At 39.0% G+C, this 24917-nt stretch overlaps 2 protein-coding genes across 9 annotated transcripts; both read right to left on the bottom strand.

Moving 5' to 3' along the window:
* Positions 1-1066: 1066 nt before the first annotated feature.
* On the bottom strand, positions 1067-7592 carry LOC113688635 (uncharacterized). Of its 8 annotated transcripts, none has more exons than XR_003448014.2 (11): positions 7299-7592; positions 7092-7175; positions 6499-6573; positions 5819-5899; positions 5235-5374; positions 4441-4698; positions 4036-4210; positions 3843-3944; positions 3490-3706; positions 2984-3092; positions 1067-1896 (listed from the first exon to the last, which is right to left on the bottom strand). XR_003448014.2 is itself a non-coding variant. In XM_027206521.2 (11 exons), exons 1-11 carry the CDS (start codon positions 7527-7529, stop codon positions 1792-1794), a joined length of 1737 nt encoding a protein of 578 aa, XP_027062322.1. In that variant the 5' UTR covers positions 7530-7592; the 3' UTR covers positions 1067-1791. The 8 variants fall into 8 exon arrangements, 6 of the variants coding, with proteins under 6 accessions (XP_027062322.1, XP_027062320.1, XP_027062324.1 ...); XM_027206521.2 differs by having other exon boundaries at positions 1067-1986; positions 2984-3180; positions 3861-3944; XM_027206519.2 differs by having other exon boundaries at positions 1067-1986; positions 2984-3174.
* An 11109-nt stretch (positions 7593-18701) lies between these two features.
* On the bottom strand, positions 18702-21167 carry LOC113688638 (uncharacterized). The gene has a single exon (XM_027206528.2). The coding sequence runs from the start codon at positions 20760-20762 to the stop codon at positions 19467-19469; it is 1296 nt and encodes a 431-aa protein (XP_027062329.1). The 5' UTR covers positions 20763-21167; the 3' UTR covers positions 18702-19466.
* Between the last annotated feature and the right edge of the window lie 3750 nt (positions 21168-24917).

Below are 24917 nucleotides of genomic sequence, written 5' to 3' on the forward strand. Positions count from 1 at the left end.
GAAGTACATAAAAAAGTACTAGTACTCTTCACCATATGATTTTTTTTTTTGTCGGAGACGATAAATCTAATCTATCATACACTAAAGGGTAGGGGCGGGCCTAAGGAGACCCAAGGATAAGCCGGAGGGGACTGAATCACCACCGGATCGAACCCTTGCCTCCCACCCCACTAAGTAGGTGGTGGCCACTGATCCAAAGTTCCGGTGATTACTCTCCACCGTATGACCGTCGTGCTCTTTTACCATGTCAAATTTGTCCAGCTCTTTATCTTCTTATTTTTCTATTTGCTATCGGGGAGTCCGTACGTACTATATTAATGTTGATAATAATTTCTCGAGCATTCAGAAATTGTTTGGAACAAGAAGAGCCTGTGAACGAACGGGTCAGAATTGTTCGGTGATGAATTGAACATAAGAAACTGCGTCTCGACGACTGCAGCATCGTGGTATGAATGCGAGTGAAGCACTAGATTTCGACGTGCGGCCGAGTAATTAAGCAGTTGTAGAACTTGGAATTTAGTTCATAATTTAAAGGACGTAAAGAAGCTCATATATATATATACATATAGTTCCACAGGCTTTAGGGGTCAGTAATCATGAAACAAGATCCAGCGCACAAGTCCCCGGCTGTTATTCTTTCCCAACCTTTTATTTCACCATGGCATCAGGGTGACATCAGAAACCTTCTTTCTTTTCCAAGAGTTGCTCCCAAACAACCGTTTTATCCGCCGACTTCATCTCTATTGAGACCTAATCCGGAAAAGGACAGCACTACGGTTTCAACGATTATCAGGAAGTCAGGAGGGTTATTAAGATGGGGCTCAGTTCTTATGTACGTCACTCACATTCTTGGAGCAGACATTACAGGTGCCTGGAACCAGTCAGTCTTCGTATGGTTCAATTCTTGGAAAGTTTACTTCCTCCGCTTTAGGATCAGCAAACTAGGCGCTATTCAAACACCTCAAGAACCTACCTTGCCGGGGAAAAAGGAACAATAAAAGGAGGAGCATGAACCATATGCAAAGCTGCACAAACTTTCAAGCCCACGAAGGCAGGAAGCAAAATCTCACGTAAAGTTCCAAGCATCACGGTACTTGTTTGAATATTTTGGTCCTTAGTCATGCTCGTAACAGTTGCTTGTGACATATAATAGAAAAATGCAACTGTACTCGCGGCATATAGTGGAAAAATACAAGAGATAAAAGAGGCAAGAAGAAGAGACGAAAGGAGTGCTCAAATGTCAAGTTTGAATACATGTAAGCAAATATAATTTATGCGAATTATTTAGATTAGAGTAAGTCGAGGTAGCGGTGACTGGAGCCGCAAGTATCTCACCAAAGAATGTCACCTGTATGAACTTCAATCTGTCATCAAAGGCCGGCCAACAAGATATTTAATACTAGTGTCAGTGTCACCCCCAAAACCACTTCTTTAGTGCTCTGATAGCATGACACGAGACTCAGGCAATTCCACACACAGACTTAGCCGGGGTCGCCCGGGCTACACAAACGCAAATCTTTGCTGTTCACTTTTCCTCTTTAAACCAGCTTAGCTTCTCTTCCACAAAAGCAAATGATTTCAATTTGACCTCATAAGAAGCAAAGCATACATTTCAGAATCACGATTTAGGTTTCCAAATGTTCAAGCGGCACCTATGGGCAAAACCTCATTTCCAGCCCTGCACGAGAAGATACATATGCAACTTTATGGTGCATTATCCCCACAGGTATATGTAACACTACTAGCCCAGGATGATTCAAGGAACTAATTGGTGGTTTAACTCCCTACAATCTACACAGGTGTCGTCCTTTTCTTTGCGATTAAAGCGACGTTCCTTGGAGATAATACAGGATCAAATATAGGTAACATGACTGCTTCTACGATACTGCCTTGCTCCTGGAGGAACAACAATCTATCAAGCAGAATAATAGTTTCCAGAACAGGTCCCAAAGCAGCACGAAGAGACCAGTAAGGTCCAATTAATACCTGGATAAAATTGGCAGTTTGCAAGACTTAAATAAGCTTACACATCAGGCAGAAACAAATGGCATAAAAAACCTCACTGCAAAGTTTAACTGGACAAATATAGGTTCCCATATCTGCTAAATGTAGTTTGGGTGAAGGAATCAGTCCTATTAGGTTTAGGATCCCTACAGTTCTCCTAACATTTACATTATGCTCATTGCTGAAGGCAAGTGCAAGATTTATAGTCACAGTAAAGTTTTGGAAGCATTACTTCTAGTTATCTGTCCAAAACTAAAGCTCTAAACGTGATGCCATGAGGATGATACTTCCCTTTCTCCTGCTTTAATCTCTTATCTTCAAACTTCATCCCTCACGGCAAAAAATTTTTCATTTCTAGGCAAAATTTTCATTTAAAATCAGCCTCGAATGTTCAGCTTGTGTATGTAGTATGCACCGAGAATACTGTTTATTCTAGTTGTTTCTGGCCAAAGATTGAGCCCGGGTACTTCTCCATCAGAGAAACTATAACCAATGCCTCAATTAATGGTAGCAAATCAGTCATATGGCCAACGCCTTTCTCAGTCTTTTGGTGAGGCTAAGATCCACATGAGCCAATTCCATGCTTAAAAAGTTTGAATTCATGATGGAAAAAAAAAAAATGGCGGTTCAACTACTGACCAGGAATCAAAAAGTTGCATCTTTGGCACACAGCCAAGTGCCAGACATCCTTTCTCTAGCAGAGAATTTACAAGCAGTGATGCCTAGCCTGTATATAGGAAACATATCTAATTTCCTCTACCTTTTCTATTTTTTTTAAATATATATATATGTCCACTGCATTTAACTTTTATTAAGCAGCTTTAGATATGTGATGTGTACAGGAGAAAATGTGACAGTTGCCTGGGAGTTAAAGTTCTTAGTCATCTCACACAGAAAATTTTCCAGTGACTGTGTTTCTAAGATCTTTATCGTATCAGAGGATATTAAGAAAATATGATAAGGTAGAAGAGCAACTTACAGAAAATGGTTCTGTTTCCTCCCACACTTTGTGAAGTTCTATGTCCGACAAATAATGGAGGCCAAGACGGCTTAGTCCAGAGTGGCAAAATTCCAAAAATAGTGAGAATCTGTCAAAAGAACGAGTCTCTTCATTCATGGAACTCTCAACAAAAGATTCACAAGAAAGGCCATCAATATCACAGCATGAACCTGCAACTGGAGATCATTCAATTACCAAGTGAAACTACAAGCATGTAACCAGCATACTTCTATTTCTTGCTCAATCTCCCAAAACCTTCTATGGTGTGAAAATTACGTCCACGACAAACTGTAATCAGCTCAGGCATACCATGATTAATCTACTCTACTTAATCTAGCAAGTGTTTGGCACAACAAGCACTAGAATACTCACACTGACTGCTTCAATAGTATGCGGTGAAGGCATGCACATGTAAGAGGACTATTTCTCAAAAGGAAAATGGAGAATGATTTAAGCTTAAAATGAGTATCTCTAACCTAGTTTACCTTTTTTCTCAGTATCTCTGCTTTCAGTACAAGCAAAGGCAAACCGACTTCCTTCCTTAGAGATGTTTGTAGATGAGGAAGCTGAGAAGAATTTAGGCTCTTCATAGCTCAAATTAGACTCCAGGATCTTCTGGTGCTGTTGGCGGCGTAAAGCTTTCCCTTGACGCCCTATGGAAGGACTTTCCATCAACAATTTTGGATAATATTGTGAAAGAACCTGCAAAATGACACATCTATAAGCAATGGAACTCAATAACTAATATATGAGATTTACAGTGCCACCACCAATATTAGGTACAGTAAACTAGAGGATTACTAGATCACTTGCTGCAAAAGCAAAAACAAAAGAAAACCTTTTTAAAAGAAAGTACCATCTGGAAAGCAGCACGAAAAGCATGCAACTCAAAATTATGAAGGCCAGCAAATTCTCCCAAACACTTCCACCTTTCTGCACTCTGATAAAGGAATTGAAACTAAAAAGTATGAATAATGCAGAACATTGGAGAAAACAACTTCACAGAAATTATAAACATGATATGCACAAACCTGACAAGCAAGATCACGTGCACTTCTCCCCAGTGCAAAGCCTGTAAATTTAACACCTTTGCTCATTGGAAACCCACAGACAGAAGAAGCTTTGTCACTATCATCCTCGGACAATAAATTGTAGCAACACCCAATGCTAATGACAGATTTAACTTGGTCGGACTCCAAGAATGTCCTTATCACACAAAAACATCAAGTCAAGCAAAACATACATAATATAGATACTCAAGGATCATAACAAACTTCAGTCTGACTGATTTCCCAGAATGAAAACCTACAGGAAAAGACTAACAAGAGAGGAAAGGAGAATGCTCCATCTCTAATTAAGTGTCAACAGTTTCATATTCTTTTTTCCCTCAAATCTTTGATATCAGAAAAAGAAAGAAAAAAAAAAAGGAGGCACACCTTAGCATCGTCACTGAAAGATCACCACAGGCATGAAGTCCAGCAAGGATCAACGAAGAGCTGCAAAACACATCAGAGGTAGAAGGCAATTCACTCTCATGAGGTCCTTTACGTTGTTCAGACATAATCCCGCTTACTACATTTGGCTTCTTTGCATGTTCCCCCTGAATAAAGGAGTTACTCAAGTTATTCAGCATATTAGCAGACAGCACCTGGCATGTTACCGTCTTCGGGATGCTCAACTCTCTGCTTTCCAATCTGGCAATAGAATGAAACTTTGAGAAGTGCAATGTACAGACAAATTATTTTCAATCATCAGACAGATTTTAAGATGTTATTATTATCTAGACCTCCTTTCCCCAGCAGGCCTGTCAGCATAATAGGCATGACATATAACCAAGTTGAGCACCAGGCATACCATGACCTAACCATCCACATCCATAGACAAATCAACACATACTAGCTAGATAGTTGAGAGCCTATTCCAGAAACATTTCTACAGAATGACAAAGTTGTGTCTAGTGATGATGCTCATTACCAACTTTTGGTGGAAACAAATTCTCAGGACAAAAAATTGTATGCTTGGTGACCTCCAAGACGCATGAATCATATCTGGTTCATATTGGCATAAGGATGCATATCCATTATAAAAGAACTTGATAAATGGAGCTGTTTAAGACACTGAAAAACTTCACATATGGCTGAAAGCAAATGAAGAGGAAACCCAAAGCTTATCAACATAATACATGAATGCAACACCAGGTATGGAAAATGTAGACAATTTGACCACCTACCCTGATTTGCGCATCTTAGAAGCATAATACTTTCTAACTCGCTCAGCTCTTGCATCTGTAACTTTCCCGTGATGCAAACAGGCATCAATTGCATACACAGAAAGCCCGTGTTGGAAGGAAAGTACTTGTGCCAGATAACCCTAGCAAATGAATGACTAAGATGTGAGAAAAGTAGTTTACAGACAATTACTTCTTTTTTAATAATCTTGAATCTAAAAAATAGCTCCAAGATACAATATCAAACAAAATCCTCCATCTGCTGAACAAAAGAATTCAGATCGAGTATGACTTCAGAAAAACACTTGTTCACACCTTTTATTGCAATGAACTAATTTTCATAACTATAACCTGTCATGACACATCCTAAACTGGCCTTTTCACTTCAATGATTACATATGCATTAGTTCTTAGTTGTTTTGAACAAAAAGATCCAGCTACCAGAGATTTTTTATTTTTCATTCTTTCGGACTCCAACAGATTAATAACAGGAAAGTATATTAACTTTTCAAAGCATGTTTCTTCTCTACTTGTGCTAGACAATATTCCAGACATGGACAACAATAACAATACCAAAGGATTAGCACCTGTCCAGCACCAACATCAACTACTCTAGTGGATCCAATATTCCTTGCAACTGAACTAACTACTGCAGCAAGAGCTTCAATCTGCTCGCAAGAAATAACATCACCCATGAGTCTCCAACTTCTACAAGCCAAACAATGATGCAACACATAGAAAGTTGGCAAAAACAGAGACGAGAAAATGAGATATGCATATAGATGGAAATTTTAAATCCACTTGCATAAAGAGTCCAATTTGAAGTTTTTAAACAGCATCAAATATGTAACACAAAATTGCCTAAAAGAAAATCATTCTGAATTGCAAGCTACTGAGTAAACAATATTTCAACCTCGACTAATAGTATTAAATTCTTTGTTTTGAAGCTTCCTCATGAATAATAAGCTCCAGTACTTCTTCAAAATACACAATAATACTGAAAATGTTATGCAAAATTCAAGTATAGCAAATTCCTAGAGTACCATTCTTAGCAGAAGAGTGACCAGACAGTTTGTCAAAATTATAGCATCACTATTAGTCTAAACAAGAGTTAATGAAGGAACAGAGCCCCATAAAACATAACCATTAGATATGCCTAAAGATGAACGAAGTTGATAGGTAGAAAACTGGATGCAACTAAAATAGAAAAAAAAAAAAAGAAAAAAAAAGAAACTGGAGATAAAGACTGAAAACTGCATTTGCCTACTTCATGTTTTTTCTTACGATTCATGCCTTGAGCTAGAACATTATTCAATGAAGTCATATCCAGACCAGGAAATTCCTGCAAGAAACACAGAAATAATGCTTTAGGATATAGTTTCCGCCAAACAATAATTACAAGGGTTGTCAAATAGGAGTAACAAAAGTTCCTAAATTCAGTCTCCATGATGAAGCACTGCTAGCATTGTACATTCGCATCTAGAAGAACTCTTTTCTTGATAACCATTTCCATGTTGGAGTATATTCCCTTGTACATCACTAGCAAAATCTACTATCCCAAGAAGTCATATTTATTTTGACCAAAAACAAAAGGTCACATTTAACTCGAACAAGTAACCTAAAAAAGTAACGTGCAATAAAAGTACATGTGAGAAAATGAAAAGCAAACCAGCTAAAACATGCAAAAACCTGAACACAGCTGAAAAAAAAATCTTAAAGAAACACCAAAACTATATAATGCAGTAAAAAGATTAGCTTCGGAATGAATAAAGCAAGAAAAGTAGCATGCACATTTAGTGAAGGTAAAATATAGTAGTAGTAAGTAGGCAAGGAACAATTAGCACAAGATAATAAAGATACCTGGAACAAATTAGCTTGGTCACGAGGAAAAGAAAGAGACTTTAAAGTAAGCACGAATTCCTTGAGGGAAACCGGCCAGTGATCCTGCCAACAAGTCCACAGCCAACCAATATACTCAGTCCATCGTAACTGCTAAATAATAGTTTAAAGACGAAAAAAAGAAAAGGTTCGCTCAATCTGAAAAAATAAAGATATAGAGGGAGTTACGTGAACGAGACCGGAGGGAATACTGAGGAGATTTTGGATGGGATCCTTGGAAAGGCAATCCATCCAGTCTTTGGGGACGGCTTCCCAGAGGCCGTCCTTGAAGAAATTAACGACGTGGGCATCGATCAAGAATCTGTAGGGCTCAATGAATTCTATGACTGCGTTAATCCACTCTAGGGTTTCACTTGCTGTCTTGCACGAAAACATGCTCTTGCCGTTGCCGCTGCTCATTTTCTCCGTCCCCCGCCGGACATGCCAGCTGCGGGAAACCAAGGAATGAGTAACTAAATCCTGCTTGATCCGTTCTTTTGTTTTTTTGGGCTGTTGGGCTGATGTATTTGATTCCTGGGCCACAACGCATTCCACTGTGATTGGGCTTCATCTCTACAGATTACCAAGCCTTTCCAAATATTTCCCATAACATGTCGAGAAAAAAAAAATTCATCTCAACTTAATTGGTAGTGACTAGGGCTGCAAACGAGCCGAGTCGAGTCGAGCTTTGAGCTAATCGAGCCGAGCCTTAGCTAAATTTTATCAAGCTCGAGCTCGAGCTCGACGAGCTGGCAATTTTCGAGCTCGAGCTCGACTCGAATCAAGTCGAGTCGAGCTCGAAAAAAATAAAAAAAAATTTTATTTTTAAAAAAAATAAATAAAATAATATTTTTTCTGAATAAATAATAAAATATTAAGGATATATCCGTAATTTCACTATGAAAATAAAAAATAAAAAATATATATATATAATATACGTAATTTTATTATTAAATAAAAATAAAAAAAATATATATATATATATATATTCAAGCTCGCGAGCCGGCTCGCGAGCTAACGAGCTTAATATTCTGAGCTCGAGTTCGAGCTCGAGTTTGACTCGAGCTGGCTCGAGCTCGACTCGAGCTGGCTCGAGCTCGACTCGAGCTGGCTCGAGCTCGACTCGAGCTCGATTAATGTCGAGCTCGACTCGAGCTTGACTCGAGCCGCTCGCGAGCGGCTCGATTCGTTTGCAGCCCTAGTAGTGACATATTAACCAATTGATCATGAAGTGAAATTGGTAATTTGATTGTCGGAAGCCCTCACTTCTCTCGTTCCCAGTGACGAATTGGTGTGTATCCCTTCCCCGCTCTACTGCTATTTTATCCCCAAGACAAATGCATAGGGTGACGAATTGGTGTGGTACCAACATATTTTGCTATATCAACAACACTAAATGGTCTCACATTCATGGTCACTTTTTTTTTTTTTTTATTTTGTCACTCATTTTCTCCGTCCCCCGCCGGACATGCCAGCTGCGGGAAACCAAGGAATGAGTAACTAAATCCTGCTTGATCCGTTCTTTTGTTTTTTTGGGCTGTTGGGCTGATGTATTTGATTCCTGGGCCACAACGCATTCCACTGTGATTGGGCTTCATCTCTACAGATTACCAAGCCTTTCCAAATATTTCCCATAACATGTCTCGAAAAAAAAAAATTCATCTCAACTTAATTGGTAGTGACATATTAACCAATTGATCATGAAGTGAAATTGGTAATTTGATTGTCAAAAGCCCTCACTTCTCTCGTTCCCAGTGACGAATTGGTGTGTATCCCTTCCCCGCTCTACTGCTATTTTATCCCCAAGACAAATGTATAGGGCGACGAATTGGTGTGGTACCAACATATTTTGCTATATCAACAACACTAAATGGTCTCACATTCATGGTCACTTTTTTTTTTTTATTTTGTACTTCTATAATCGTAATTTGGTGTCTCAATGATCAGCTCTTTGGAAAAGTCAAACTCTTATTGCTATTTCATTTTTCAGGATGAATTATTTGCCCGGCCTATAAACTATTTTCATTGTACTCTTTTGACCCGTCAACAATATATTGTCGCAAACGAACCCTTTGACTATATTTTAATAAGAACTTCCATCAAAGCCCTTTAATCGTTAATGCCAATAGAACGGGGGGATAAAAGTGCATACAAAGCCCTTTAACTATTTCTATTGCCAAGTTTGGGTCCCTTTGTTTCAGAGTAACCCCTGAACAATTAAAAGTGTGTACTTTCAACCCTTCCAACAAATTTAATCACAAGTGCAGTCAGAACCAAAGGGTATTTTTGTCTAAACACTTAATACAACGATGGAAATAGAATTAGAATGGCTACGACGAAGAATTCACTTCATTAACCATTTTGGATTCTTCTTCTTAACCCTTTTAGACTCTGGCTATGACAGTTACATTAAGTGGTTGGATGCAAATGTTCTTTAGTTCCGACATGCACTTAGTACTGAAACGATCGAAATGATTGAAAGTATACATTTTTATTAATTGTTCGGCAGCTACTCTAAGATAAAAGTTAGATTAAGACCAAAACTTGGCAAGGAGAATAGTTTAAGGGTTCTCTATATACTTTACTTTTAAGAAATTCTTGTGTTTGGTAAATTTGATCCCTCCTTCTGTGAGCACTAACAGCTACATTTGATGAAAGTCCTTAAACGTGACACAGTTTTGTTGAGGGACATGTTTGCAATAATATATTCTCGAGGGGTCAAAAGAGTACAATTGAAATGGTTTCGGGGATCTTGGGTAGATAGTTTCCCCCATTTTTTTATTTTATGGACTCAACAATAAAAAGAAATTAAAGAGGCTACGAACGATGGAGCTAGATTACGCCTATGTGAACCGTGCACGTGGTAATCAAGAACAAAGTGGCGTAGTCCAATAGATTTCACATTGTAATGCTACTGGCACTCGTCCATTCAAAACAAAAAACAGAGCAGTAGTACTGCTTCCCGACAAAGACCGTAGAGATGAGGTGGAATGAGTCTACTCGTAACGGACTTCTTAATGTTTGTGCTGGGTACGTACACAAGTACCTAACAAGTACAAGTACTGCTACTTCTTTTGTTCCTATTTTTTTTATGAAAATAATAATAAACTCTTTCATCCAATCGGTTGTGGCCAGATTCTATTTAATTTAATAAACTAGGGGGTAGGGGCCAGATTCTATTTGATTCTCAGTAAAGCATTGGGTGCTTTGATGCCGCCGTCGCCTCGGAGGGCGTCCCCGCCGCTAGAGCTTCGTCCTTAAAAAGCTTTTCTGTTTGCGTTAACGGTGGGATCTGCTCTAATCTAATGCTACTAGTACTTGCTAAGCACATAGGACGGCAAGAGGACCCCGCCCTTCGCCCTTCTCCCTCCTTTTTTTTTTTTTTTTTATAGAGGGTTCCCTCTCTCGTTATCGTCAATTCAAGAATTGATGCCTGTGGAGACTGAGAGCAGTGGAGTCAAATATTTCCCGTTAATTATTGTGCCGACAAAAAAAAAAAAAAAAAAAAAGTTCCTACAAATTTTTTTGTCGGACATTCTTGGTCTTTTGTGTATGGATGATTTACGAGTCTTTCTAATCATCTTTTTATTTCACATACATTACATCATAAAAAGTATTATAGTAATCATTTCAAATAAATCATGCAAATAAACTCTTATCCAAACAAACTCCAACTCGGTTGCAAAAAATAAATGTTGTGTCGAGCCAAAGCAACCTTTACGAGTGGTCTTTCACTTTCGATCTGTGCCCTGCCCGCTCCATCAAATTCAGAGGCCATCCATCGACACACTTTTGTTTTGCTTCTTAGCAAGAGATGTGTCGTGTTGACGAGCAAAAGCGTGCCTGTGAAGCAAATCAGGAGTTTGCACGTATCACCCTAACCTAACACTAACAGAGAGCTAACAACTAATAAGTAAAATTTAACAGGATTGGCACAATATATATAACTGTTAACTCTAAAAATGGCCAAGATGAGATATTTTGAATCAACTGTCATGCATTTTGCCCAAGACGTTCGAAGTATCTTTTCAAGTTCTTTTAAAACGATCCATAGGAAAGACCCAACACATGACTTCATCTTACCCGGGTAGGTATCTCGTTACGCTGGAAATATATGCATCAGCCGAAGAAGTAATGGGAGAGTAGTCACCATTAATACCAGTTGTAGGTTGCCTTGTAGGAGCTACCAGTTGTAGGTTGCATTGTAGGAGCTAGGAATAATATGGAGCCAAAAAAAGAGAGAGATAAGATAGCCTTACATGCAAAAGGGGCGGTCACGTGACGACTGACTGACGAGGAATCAGGAGACAAATGGAGATGCAAAAACAAAAATTCAAAATCAAACTAAATAAATACTCCAAATGCCCTGAGACGAAAACTGAGAGGTGAGGACTGAGGAGAAGAGAAGAGAAGAAGAGGGGTGGAGGGCGGGAGATACCGCAACTGTGGTGATGTGGGCTAGAGATATAGAGCAAGGGGACCTCTACTGAGCCACAGTAGCCTCCTCCTGCTACTGCTAGCTACTGTAACGCACATGAGTCATGACCATTGACAAACAAAAGACAAGGCCAAAACCACGCCTCCTCCTCCTCCTCCTCCAAATTCACTTGTTTCACTAGAATATTCAAGTGAATTCAAGCGGCGGGACATCAAAACTCTGAATCTTTACACGAGCAATTGCAGTTTTCGTACCAAATATTTGAAATGTGAGCCTTTTTAGTCCCTAAAATTTAGATGAAAGCAAATGTTAGTTTCAAATGTTTCGATGTCTAAACGCATTTTGTTCTATTAACTGATTTTTTCTAATTGCTAATCGATTTGGTCATGTGCTATTGCGTTCATTCAATTTTTGGAAAAAAGAATGTCGCTGACTATAATTTGTAGTATAAGAGGATTAATTACTCACATGATGATCATGTATGTAATTAGTCTTTTTTGCTTAGAAATACAAAATATTGGTTAACAGAAAAACAATTTAGGCTAAAAAGCTAATTATTCACATGATCAACATCTCAGTAATTAGTCATCTTTCATTATAGATTACGACTGGCAATATTTTATTGATTTTTTTAAACTTTTTCATAAAATTAAATGCCGGCATTTGACCTAATTCTGATAATAATCGGTAAAAATACACCACTAGGACTAAATTGCATACTAAAATATTTGGGACTACATTTGTTTTAATCCAAACTTTAGCGATTAAAAGTGCTCATATCTCAAATATTTGGGACCAAAACTATAATTCTCTCATTGGCAATGCAAATGTTTTTTCCTTTTTTGGCAATGCAAGTTGGCTTTATTAATACCTGTAAATTCTTTGCATTTATGTGTATTAGGGTTAATTTTATTTTACATGCTTCGACTATGGGCCCTGTTTGGCAAATGAGTTTTTTGGATATTTGTCTAAAATTTTATTGTAACTTACTGTAAAAGTTGTAGAAAAAAATTTTTAAATGGAAAACTTTTTTCTCTCCCTTTGCCCCTCTCCTCCCCCCTCTTGGCTGCAATTTGGTCTCTCGACTGGATCGGGTAGAGAGGGAAAGAGAGGGTGGCGAGGGGAGGGAAAAAGGGGAGAGAGGGGGGAGGAGGGGGGGAGAGAGAGAGAGGGAGAAGAGAATGAGAAAAAAAAAAAGATGTGGCTGGCGCCGGAATAGGCACCTGAAGTGGTTGTCGACATCGGAACAGGCGCTGGCTGATCTTGGCTAGCGACGGAGTTGGTGGTAGGTTGAGGTGGAAGAAGAAAGGAGGAAGGGTTTTTTTTTTTTATTTTGGGTATTTTGAAATGTGTAATTTAAAAATTTGAAGAAGTTTTTTAAAATTACTGTAGTTAAAGTTATTAAAAAAACTGATAAAAGACAAATTTGGCAAAAACTTGTTTTGCCAAATAGGGCCTATATCTCAATTATTAATTTGATCCTTAAATCATAATTAGGACGCTTAATTTCTGAACTATAAAATCCTGCTTGCGAACAAATGTTAATGAAATCATCAAAACTAACGAAACATGTTCTAAGGGTATAGAAAGAAAATCGTGTTAATCAATAACCAAAAATTATAAAACTATAGAAAAAAAGGAGTTTAGGAACCAATTAGTGAGAATCCGCCTATAGTTTAGGGATTAAAATGCCCAAACTCAGAGTTTAAGAACTAAAGCTAGAATCAAGATATAGTCATGGGAGTCAAGTGTCCTAATTTGGATCTTAAAGATTAAAGTGGGAATCAAGTTACAGTTGAAGGATGCAAAATGAAATTAATCCTTTTTATATTAATTAAAAGGCTGTAAATCCGATTCTCAAAAGAATCCAAGGGCGCATAGAGGCACAAGTGGCCAAGAAAGAAATTGGTACTGATTAATCTGGTAGCAAGAATGCAAGTAAATAATAGTAAATAAAGGGCATATTATGTGCTGCTAGTTGGGATATGCTGCAGATACGATGGAGATCTAATTCGTTCGCATCTGAGGAATTCCAGTCTGAAAATAGTAAAAGTTGGTTTTGGTTAGGAAGAGACCTGAGAGGAGAAAGCTGGCTGTGTCTGTCCAGTCAAGAGTCACGACCATAACAAGAAAGAAAAGAGACATTGAGAGAGATTTGATCTATCAGGTAGCTTTGGAATATATTTGTCTTCATTCAATCGCTCGCTCGCTCGCTTAATCGTTGATAGGACTGCCGACTACACACAGCTTATTATTGGCCTTCCTCCTCCTCCTCCATGTACACATACACATTATTGCAACCAAATTAAGGATTTATTCGCAAATTTGAGGGCTCCTCCATTTGTTGCGAAACTGTCAGGCCAATAGCAAATGCAGGTTGTGTATCCTGAGGTTAGCAATAATGATAGAGAATTGGAAAAGAGTGAGTCAATGAATATCCTTATACAAAAAAAAAATAAATGATAGAGAAAAACAAGTAATTTTTCTCCATTTTTTTGTTATTTGTTAAAAAAAAGAAAAAAAGAGGAGCCTTAAGGTAAAACCGTAAAAGAGCAATAGTGTGGCCTGTGGTTGTTGGGAATATGTGCAAAAGAGTCGACAGTTCACGAGCACGTTCTCTCTCTCTCTCTCTCTCTCTCTCCTTTTTTTTTTTTTTTTTTGGCCCTCTGGAGCCCCTGATTCCGAGATCCTCCTCCGCATTAGCGAGTTTACGTTTTACATACAGGTACTACTTAAATAAATCAATCAGTATTCCAAAAACTATAAGGCTCTGTTTGGATTAGCTATTTTTAGAGATATTTTTTTTAAAAATTTTATTGTGACTATGTATGTAAAAAAATTTTACTGTAAATATTTTTTAAATTATTTTTAGAGGTATTTTTAAAATATATTTTTGAGTATTTTTATAATTTACAATTTTTTTGGGATATATTTTTTTTAAAATTTTACACGTCCCACCACCACTATCCCCTCCCTTTTCCTCCTCCTCCCTCATTTCTCTTTCCTCTCCCTTCTTCCCCCTCCCCTCCATCCCCCCAACCCCAAAACCCTCTCCTGCTCGCGGGTGGTGGCTGTGACTTTAGCCACCACTCTAATCATAACCGTCTTGGTCGCGATCAGATTTGATCGTGACTAGAAAGGTTGCGGTCAGTCAAGGGAAAGGAAATTGGGGAGCGGGAAAAGGGAAAGGAAAAAAGGAGGAAAGAGAAGGACAGAGAGGAAGAGAAGAAAAGAAAGAGGAGAAGGAGAGAGGGAGGAATGATGAACGGAGAGTAAAAGGATCGTGGGTGTGGGGGTGGTGGGCGATAAGGTGGTGACCGTGGTGGTGGAAAGTGATAAGTAGTTGTGTATTTTTTTTTTTTTATCTATTTGGAGTTGCTTTTGATATATTGTATGTATATGGTATTTTTGAAATTTTTTTATTTATGTATTACTATAGCATTGTAGATGAAAAAATTGTTTTTTAAAAAAGTCTGAATCCAAAAAGAGCACAGTGAAAAATCCTTCAAAAAAAAAAAAAAGAAGAAAGGGGGTTACAGCCCTAGAGCCGGAGACAATCACTGTACATAGCAGAATAAAAGTAGAAAGGAGAGGAGAATGCTGTAAATATAAGGCTGACTGGGTGCTGGATTATTCTTGTTAAATAAAGACAACATCCATGTGCCCACGCCTACAATACATACTTAAATACTCGACTACTTTTTAAGTATGATTGATTATGATTAATTTACAACAACAACAACTACTACTCTTGCTACAAATCACTGCTACTATACTTTAATATCAGCGTTGCAGGAGTAGTAATTAAGTAACCGCGTTGGAGATGGGCAAACTGACGAGAGAAGGGAGAGGACCCAGAAGTGACATACACAAACAAATCAGACAGAGAAATATTCCACAGTTGATGATGCTTCTTTTGCTTTCCCTGTACCGGATTTGTGCTTCATAATTGAGACGATCGCCGGACTGTATGCTATTAGTATATTAATGATTGTCTTCTCCAAATAATTACTGCTTTTAAGAAATTTCAACTCAACATGCATCCTATCCCATTCCTCCACATTTCACCAGCAACATTTTTGCATGCCTGTCTCCAAAACCTCAGCATTAAACAACTTCGTATTACTTAGATCACAATAATCATTTCCACAACTTTTTCTCCCCCTTTAGGTCTCTACTGTTGTCTTTGTTGGAGTATATCGTCCATTAGAAGATCACAATCACCTGGTTGGAGTATATATTGTTCCTTCCACCATCGATCACTTCCATCCCCATTAAATGATTCTTGTATTCCACGATTGGATAGCAATGGCATGCATAATCTCCAAAGGATCTTTTTGTACCTTGTTTGGATTGTGATTTTTTTGGCGAAATTTTTTAATTTAATTTCGTCGTGAACACATTTTTCAATCACTTTTTTATCTCACATATATGAAATCGCTACAGTACATTTTTTTTCTACAAAAAAAAAAAAAAAATCCTAAAAAAAGCAATTCCAATAGATTCGTCCGCTCCTTAAATTCTATCCCACCTCACTGTCATCATCGTGCTGACTGTGATGATTCCCTAATTTAAAGACTCAAGAACATGTTTAGCGGCAGCACCTGAGAGTTTAACCTTATACTAGTAATCAGGAAAATGCTAGTAGAAGGGAAATGACCACGTTGGCCACCGGCGGGCAGAGGAAAGAAGGGAGCAAAACATCGGATACAGCACTAAAAAATAAAAATAAAAATAAAAATAAAACCATCTCGAGAGAGGATGATGCCCCGTCGCCCCGTGGTCGAAGAATCGAAGCCAGTTCCCAAAATGGGATAAGAAAAGGACAACAAATGCAGGTCCGGCCCCCAAGAAATGACCAAAAACTCGTCATTCAAATAAATCATGAGCAGATTGCTGGACCGTGAGAGGTATGGATGAACAAATACGTTTATTACTCCGGACAAATGGTAAACAAATGGAGTATTAGTTGGATCCGTCGGTAACGGCAGCTGTGCGGGAGCGCTCGAAGACAGCATAGTAAGTAGTAGTAGGAAGGCGAAAATTTGATTTAGGATCTGATGATGATTATAAGTAGCATTACTAAACAGATTTATCTTTTCATCATCAAGTGTTCATCTAGATACATATTCCTGTTTTAAGATGTACGTACATGTTTCCAATCCACCTGAAGTTTTTTTTTTTTTTTTTTTTTAAAAAAAAAAAAACCACCTGAAGTAGACATGCCAAAACGATTCAACGTGTACTACTATTTGGAATAACAAAAAGGGCCCTTTCTAAATCTAAAGATTCTACACACAAAATGAAATGCATAGCACATAACCGGTTAGACATCAAATCAAAAGGAGGGGGGGGGGGGGGGGCTGCTGATGATAGATATCCAATGCAGTGGCCACTGGGCAGCTCTCTCCTCCGCCAAGTGTTTTGTCTATTTGGGAAGGGGAGGTGCCATACCACACATCTAAATCTTTGGCATGCACTGCACGCACACAGCGGAGGAGCTCGGAGACAACGACATTTGAACAAGTTGATGTCCACGCTCTACAGTCCCCAGTCACGAGTCCCCAACCACCATTCCGCCCCCTTTGATTCAGATGTTTCTCTCATTCCCTTCCTTCTATTACACATGGACAGAGCTATTATACCCTCCTCCACCGTGAGTATGGATATGACCCCATCAAATTTAAAACCATCAAAAAGAGATACAAGAAAGGTCCATATAGTCTGGGCCGCCATGCCAGCTTAACGGTGAGCGGTCCCATCCTCCGAAGCCACAGCAGCTAGCCAAACTCACGACAATATGCCCCTTTTTTTTTTAAAATTTTATTTTAAATGTAGGGCTTGTTCGGTAAGTAAGTTTTTTATCTGCTATAAGTTTTTTAACTACAGTAACCTCAAAAAACTCCTTAAAGTTTTTAAATTATATACTTCAAAATATCCAAAAATTTACGCACTTCAAAAATAAATTTTTTCTACAAGTTCTATTACAATAAAATTTTAGACAAGCGCCCAAAAAATTCATTTGTCAAATAGGGCCATATAGTTTTTGTAAACATAGAATTAAGCAGATTAGCCAAGAAAATCTTGATCCAGTGATTAAAGTTGAAGTTCCAAGAACCAGAGGTACTTGAGTTTAAATTTCCCCTCGCCTTTCCCACTTCTTACGTTCCACTCCCTTGCTAGAAAAATAAAAAATTAAAAAAAAAAGAGAGGGAATTAAGCAGATTTAATGCTGAAAAGAAGTTTTGAGGAAACAAGTTTTAGTTTGGTCGAACATAATCCTCGTAGCAAAATTAAAGTGGGTGCGTTACTTCATCACCGGACAATAACGTCTAAAGAAAACAAACACACTAATACGTCAAAGGTAAAGCTCATTGAGAAATAGACTCCCTTTTTTTATTTTTATATTTTTTTTGGGGTTAAACCCTTCACTTTTCAGATGTCTACCCTACGGTATTGAAGAAAGAAACGATTATAATCGGAATTTAGCCATGTCAACAAAATTTGCAGTGCAGATGATACGCAAAGAAAAGCATTTGGTAGATACCAACCAAAAAGATAAAAATCAAAGCTCCAATAAATATCCGTCTTCCTCCAACCAGTAATCCAGTAAATAAATGCCCGAACGCATCATCGAGAAAATGATAGATCGATATTTATTGAGAATCTGCATATTAAATCCGCCAGACCGGTAAAGTAATATCTTCCCGACTGGTTTGCGAGTTTTGGGTGATATATACTAGTGATTCAGCAAAAGCGGCCCATTCATTTAATTCAGACGTTTTGCCTTCAACATGTGATAAAAAGCGGTCAAATGAGAAGACTGTAGTCCAGCTTCACGTAAAATCCCTAATTAAATTTTTTATTTATTTAGCATAAATGAACTTCACAGTAGTACGTATTAGTACTAAGCTGACAGTAGTAGTAGTAGTAGTGTTAAATCATTAGATCATTGGTGCCTGGCACAGTAATTGTCTTAACATGAAAAGATATAGAAGGCCGGTATTCACATTCAATCGATTTACAGGGCATTTAAAGTAGTAGTAAGTGTTTCTCAGAATGCTAATACTAATAAACATAAATAAGGGAGTGGGGATCAGACCGACGGCGTGGAAAGAGATGACGAACAAATTAGCAAGCAAGCTATTTGAATATGAATAACGTATCTGCATCCATAAGTATTGACAGTAGCGGCAGGCACCACCAGCATAATGCTGCTTCGACAAAACTAACCGGCTAGCCTAGCCATATGCTGCAGGGTTACACGAGAAAGAAGAATAGAGAATTTTTTTGAGATTAAACATGATGGGGTGGTCGTCAGTCAAGTCAAACAGCTCGGGAAGCGCGTGCTGAACACCTCACCGCATCCAACAGCAGCAGCGCAAGAGAACCAAGTAGCGAACGAATCCCACATCATGAGTGAAATGAAAACTGAGAAGGGAAAAGGGGTCCTTTTGAAAAAGTAAAAAGAAACAGAGAGATTCCGCATGGCTTTCCGTTTCAGTACAATATACTACGAAGAAGCTAACGACTCATTATAATATTCGAGAAAACCCAATATTCGATTGGTTCATCAGCTTGAGAGTTAGCATGACTAGAAGAAGAAGAAAAAAAAAAAAAAGAATCAAATCAAATCAGGTCCCTCGTCGTCACCCTCCTCCTCACGCCCCATATGTACATGTGATCTGGTCTGGTCTTACAAGCTAGCTGTCTACAATCGCGGCAGATGAAACCCACTAAGCAAATGGTGGCGGTATCATCGGCCCAACAACATTACAAAAAAAGTCATTGCGGATCCTCCCTCGAACTCAGAAAGCTAAAAAGCTAAAAAAGGCAACTAGTATTACTCGGAACAAAAAAAGGCAACAACAAAAAGAAGGTTTAAAAAAATTTTACCCAACAAGATCAAACCAAATCCCTCAAGTTCGATCCGGGCGGCTCTTAATACTAGCACTACTCAGCTGTCCTCGATTCCCTGTTCCATTTCCGCCATTCGTGGAACCACCACCTCCTTCTTTCTTCGGCTGGGAAGAAGAAAACAAAGGGAACCCGAAGACACCACCAGATTTTGAGGAGCCCCTAAGCGAACACACTGGAACATTAAGAACCGGAGTAACACGGACATTCGCAGAATAAGACCTCTCCATTCCCCTATGCTTATACCTATGTCCACCATTGAAACTGCTTGGACTGCTGGAGCTTCTCTCCAAGCTGTGAAACACAATCTTTCCCGAGGAGTTCATTCTGGGACTATCAACTGAAACTCCACGAATTGTAGATTCAGGCGGTCTCCGCAAGGGGCTTCGCCCGACCCGCATTGCTACCGCGTTTTCAGCCGATAATGCTCTCGATTTAACAACTCGTACTCTAGGAGGGTTAGCGTTACCATTAGCATTCTGAGTTTGCGCTGATGAACGGAACGACGTAGGCTTTTCCGAGTCTAGAGAAAGCCTGGGAAGATCATCGTGTTCGTGACCCGAAGACGAGGAGGAGAGCGACAAGCGCGACGAGGATAGAGAAACGGACTCGCTATCAGTTTCTCGTAGCAATGGGAGGCTTAAGGAGGAGGATGAATCCAAAGAAGACGACAACGATGACTTGGAGCTTCGGTGAAGAAAATGTTTCAAAGACCTGTGAGTGTTAGCATTGCTAGTTGACGGCGTCGCTTTGTGATGCTCTTGCTGTCTGCTATTATTAGCATTACTATTCGCGGTGCTGCTGTGGTAGAGTTTCTTCAACCCTAGAAGCTCTTTCCAACGACTCGAACACCTGGGAGCTTTAGGAGAGAACAAGCATGGATCAGTAGCAGAGATCTCGCCTCTCCGACGAAGCTGCGGCGTGTCCGGCGACCTCACGGCCGGAGTTGCGGCCTCCGACGGGCGGATCGAGGAGAGTTGCAGAGGCACGAGCTTGCCGTCGGAGAACAGCTCGTCGGCGGGGAGCATATTTACCGGATCTTCGAGTCGGAACTCGAAATCAGCGAAATCATTGGAGGGAGGTTCTGGATCTGATACTTGGGCGTTATCCTTATTCGCTCCAGCCTTGTCCGCCGGAAGAGGCTTGGCTCCTCCGGCGGAGGGATCGTCGTCCGGAAACTCTCGGCTAAATGAGATTCTCGGACTTAGCCAGCCATAGGATGGATACTTGACCGGAGGACAGTCCAGGAATTTCTTCTCAGGCGACATTCCAATCTTATTGACGCATGCTGACGCCATCTCCGGCGATCATGCAACAAAGTACTACTACTATTCTATATCTTACTCCAAAAAAAAAAATCCGAGAAATGAGAACGGTAAGCAGTATCGCGCAAATCACATAAATGGAGAATGGGAAAGGAGAAGAAGATACAGAGAGAGAGAGAGAGAGAGGCGGAATATATTAAATGTAGAGAGAGGGAGAGAGACTGGAGGGAGACGAGGGGAGAGAGCTAGGGTTGGAGTTGATATGGGTTTGGGTGGTGGTGCTGCTACTGGCTAGCTCGCCTCGCAGCAGCAGTGATAATAGTGAAATGGGGCAGCGCAGGCAGGAGTGCTCTACTGTCACTGTGTAATGCCCCCTTAATCTTAATGGCGTAGTTGTCTGTCTAGTGTCTACCATCTATTGGAGAAGGAGTCACATAACTATCGAGTGAATGAATATAAATAGGAAGAGGGTACAGCGGGTCCCAAGTCTCGTTCGAATGGGGTGAATCCGGTCAAACAGATATCTACGTGGCATATGGCTCTCCGCTACGCTCCAAACAAAAGTGTTCCCTGCTCTTGGCTTTTTGTACAATATAATAGCGCGCGCGCACATATATATATATATATATATATATTTATACATACATCCCATCGTATATAACAGTTGTATAGTGAGTAATTTTTTTTTTTTTAAATTGCTCTGTTATGGAGCGTGGAACAAAGGATGACAAGCCAGAGATGGTTCCCGGAAATATCTCCCCCCAAGCGGTTGTAGACATATGATTTACCCACCCAGCCCGATGTTACCCTCTGTATGATAATTTGAAGGAATTGGAGGCTAGCGATATCTTTACATACATCACATCATCCTCAGCTGGTAAACCTAGTCCCTAGATGGGATATGCTTAGGGCAAAATGCTTGTGTGAATCGATAACCCACCAAAATCTAAATAAACATTACCCCTATCTAAATATAAACATTCTTCTAAGTAGTTGATTTTATTATATAGGATGCAAAACTTTAATAGGCTGGCATGTATATACAACTACACAAGCTATTGCTATATCTGCAAAATAAATGATTTGCATTCAAATTTTATCTACGTATCTTGCATCTAAGCCCATTAAATCTGTGCAATGTTAATGTAATGTATAAATAAAGATTCTATCCCAACCCATGCAATAGCCATGTACACACACATATAGATACGTTGTGACGAAATACAAAATAGTTTTACACGTATCCTGTTTTGGTGTTATGCAGAAGACTATTACTTTGTGGTTATGCAAGGGTCTGAATTATTTTGTATAGTTGTTTTATATCTTACTACGTCGTATGCAGAAGTCCCGTCCTGGGCCTGGACACGTTGCGGGCCCAACTCTGCCCAGGAATGGCAGAGTTGGGCTTGGACTCCAAGCCCCTGACAACCGTCCTGGGACACGCCACCACTAGGGCTCCGAGAGGTTCCGGAAAACAATCCCGCAGAGGGCGGGGAGAATCCCCTTCAGCGCGGGATTGAGGCTATACTGGATAAGTCCCGAAACGTACGGAGGTCGGACTTTCGAGCATGTATAAATGGTAGCGCACACCAGCTACACAAGGTACGCTCACTATTCGCCAATTACTCCTGACTGTTTTACTTCCCGTGAACCTCACTTAGCGGATAACTAATTTGACCGTCGGAGTGCCCCCGGGGACCACCTTGGGGCTCCCCTGTTAGACCACTCTCTTGTTCGCTTTGCAGGCTTGAGACACGCTCTTTTCATCAGCATGCCGAGCTCATCAGATCAGCTCGGTCCGGGGAAGCTAAGCGCTTCTTCATCGTACATCAAAGAAAGAAAAGGGGTGAGGGGAAGAGACAAAAATTGATGTGAATAACAAATAAAATTGCAGTTGTGATGCACATTTCTTAGTTTTACCTCATAAGATGGAATGGATAGAGGAGTAAATTGAAACAAAGACTTTTTGATTTGTTGAAAAAGTGAGTAAGAATGCATTAGTTTATAACCTTTGCGCGTCACTTCATAATATGCATTGGGAAAGTTATAACAAAACGATGCAATTGGTACTCTTGTTCATGCCATTCAATTTAACATGCATGTACATAAATCCGCGTAAACCAAATGTTACCCTGTTTACAGCTTGGTTCCTATTCTTCATAACATTGAAGCTACTACATACGTGTTTAGGGCAACTGTTGTTCGAGCACGAGCTTTAATTGTTCGATATTTGTACTAATAAATTCCTTGAATCATTGACGTACAAGCTCTCAATGGGATGGATGTGAATTGAAGTAGAAAGAAACAAACTTGTTCCACGTCACATCCCCTCGTGCGGAGTAATATTTATAGCTATAGCTCCCTTTCTTTATTATTATTTAAAAAAATTTGTTTTTTTTTTTAATGGTACTGCAACACAGCTTAGAACAATCTTGTAACTTTGAGAGAGGCCATCATTTTAACATTGATGTTGCAGCACTTGCTCTTAACTTGTCTGAGGTCCACCAAAGCTTAAAAAGGAGACTGGTGGTTTGAAGCCCACCCAACATTGATGGGCTGCGTCTGGCAGCAACACTTGATTTTACCATGTCAAAAAAGTCTGTGCCACTGAAACTTTGGGGGCCTGAAACAGAACATTCACATGGGCTGGGGTGTTATTTACTGACTTTTTTTTTTTTTTTTCAATTTATTACTTATTTTGATACGATCCGCCCGCTTATGTTCTGTAGATTTTTGTATTCTTCTGGCGCTCATGTGAATTGAAGGAAGGGAAGGAAGGAAAAGAAAAGGGCTCTAGTAGGAAGCGAAGGAAAGGAAGGGACTATAGTTGAAAAAGAAAGGAAAATAAGGGAAATCCGAATCCATCTATCTTGTTTGGATTAAGGAAGGAAAAGAAAGGATATTATCACGCATTAGTTGCATTTTTATTCATAATTTAAAAGTATAATCTACAAGGACATGATAGGTTTTTAGAAAATTTTAAACTTTTCATTAAATTGGTATATTTTTCCTCAATTTTCGTCCACTTTTGAATGAAAAAGTAGGTTGATTAAAAAAAATTACTAAACTTTATTCCTCCCAATCCCTTCCTTCCAATTTCTTCAAAACAGACAATGCCTTTGTCTTTTGCGCTTTGGATGAAGCACTTTTAAAACGTTGCTGCAGGAAAAAAGAAAGCCCTTTTTATACTCTACTTAGTAATTTCTCTACTTTTCTTGTTTCTTTTTTATCAAAGTACCTTTTTCTTTCCCTTTTAAGAAAAGTTATGGCTACATAGGTACTGAAGGTAGAAAAGTTATGGCTACATAGGTGCTACAAGTAGACACTAGATGATTCATCAATCAAAAGATTAAAGGCTGGATGACTATCGTAGTAGTCTTTAAGGCTTGGTGGGTATGAGGTTAAGGGTTCAAATCTTGTATCTCACCACTTATCATTATATGTGATTTGCCACTTTAAATGATTTAAATTCATATGGATGCGTAGTACATCCGTTTGATCCGATGGTAGATCAGTTTCCGTCGGTTGTTCAGTAGGTCTAGTTGAGCTCTCATCCATTATAATAGGTTAGAGTAGGAGTAGGAGTAAGTGTAAGATAGACAAGTGTTAATTGACAAAAATACATATACATAAAGATTAAAGCATCCCTCTCTAAATCCATACACTTAATAAAACCCATTTATAGGCATTTAGTCCTTATGAAACTAGTTATTATGCATTATATTTGTGGATCTTTGTAGGATTTGCAGGTGCTACTATTGCACGAGCTTTCCTTGTTAGCTTACAATATTCATTATAGCAGTTTATTTAATACAAATAAGTTTAGATGCATGTCATATAAATATATTTAAAATTAGATTTCTCTTTTTTATAGATGCTAAAATTCCCTCTCGTAAATGAAATTTTCACATCATCAATGTAAGCTTTAATGTTGCGATAAGTATGATATGGTTATGCTGTACCAATATACGTAGTAGTTAATGCTGTTTATTTTGGAGGATTTGAAATCACACATTTTATCTTTTCTTTTGTTTGGGTTTTTATTTTGTACATTGAAGAAACATATGCATCGCACATGCAATAAATAACCAACCAGAGAGAACCGGCATTTTCTGTTTAGAGATTGTACATCCATCTAACAATTTACGAGGGTTGGAGGCGAAAAAAAATCCTTGCTAACTGGACATG

Source organism: Coffea arabica, chromosome 5c, assembly GCF_036785885.1.
Source record: "Coffea arabica cultivar ET-39 chromosome 5c, Coffea Arabica ET-39 HiFi, whole genome shotgun sequence".
NCBI lineage: Eukaryota > Viridiplantae > Streptophyta > Magnoliopsida > Gentianales > Rubiaceae > Coffea > Coffea arabica.

Bases quoted from the DNA above. Each gene is read 5' to 3' on its own strand.
- LOC113688638 (XM_027206528.2), bottom strand. From the start codon at position 20,762: ATGGCGTCAGCATGCGTCAATAAGATTGGAATGTCGCCTGAGAAGAAA.
- LOC113688635 (XM_027206518.2), bottom strand. From the start codon at position 7,529: ATGAGCAGCGGCAACGGCAAGAGCATGTTTTCGTGCAAGACAGCAAGT. The intron at 4,211-4,440 runs GTGTGCCTCCTT...TTGTGTGATAAG, and splicing joins CTTTCAGTGACGATGCTAAG to GACATTCTTGGAGTCCGACC. The intron at 3,945-4,035 runs GTTTGTGCATAT...TTCCTTTATCAG, and splicing joins CACGTGATCTTGCTTGTCAG to AGTGCAGAAAGGTGGAAGTG.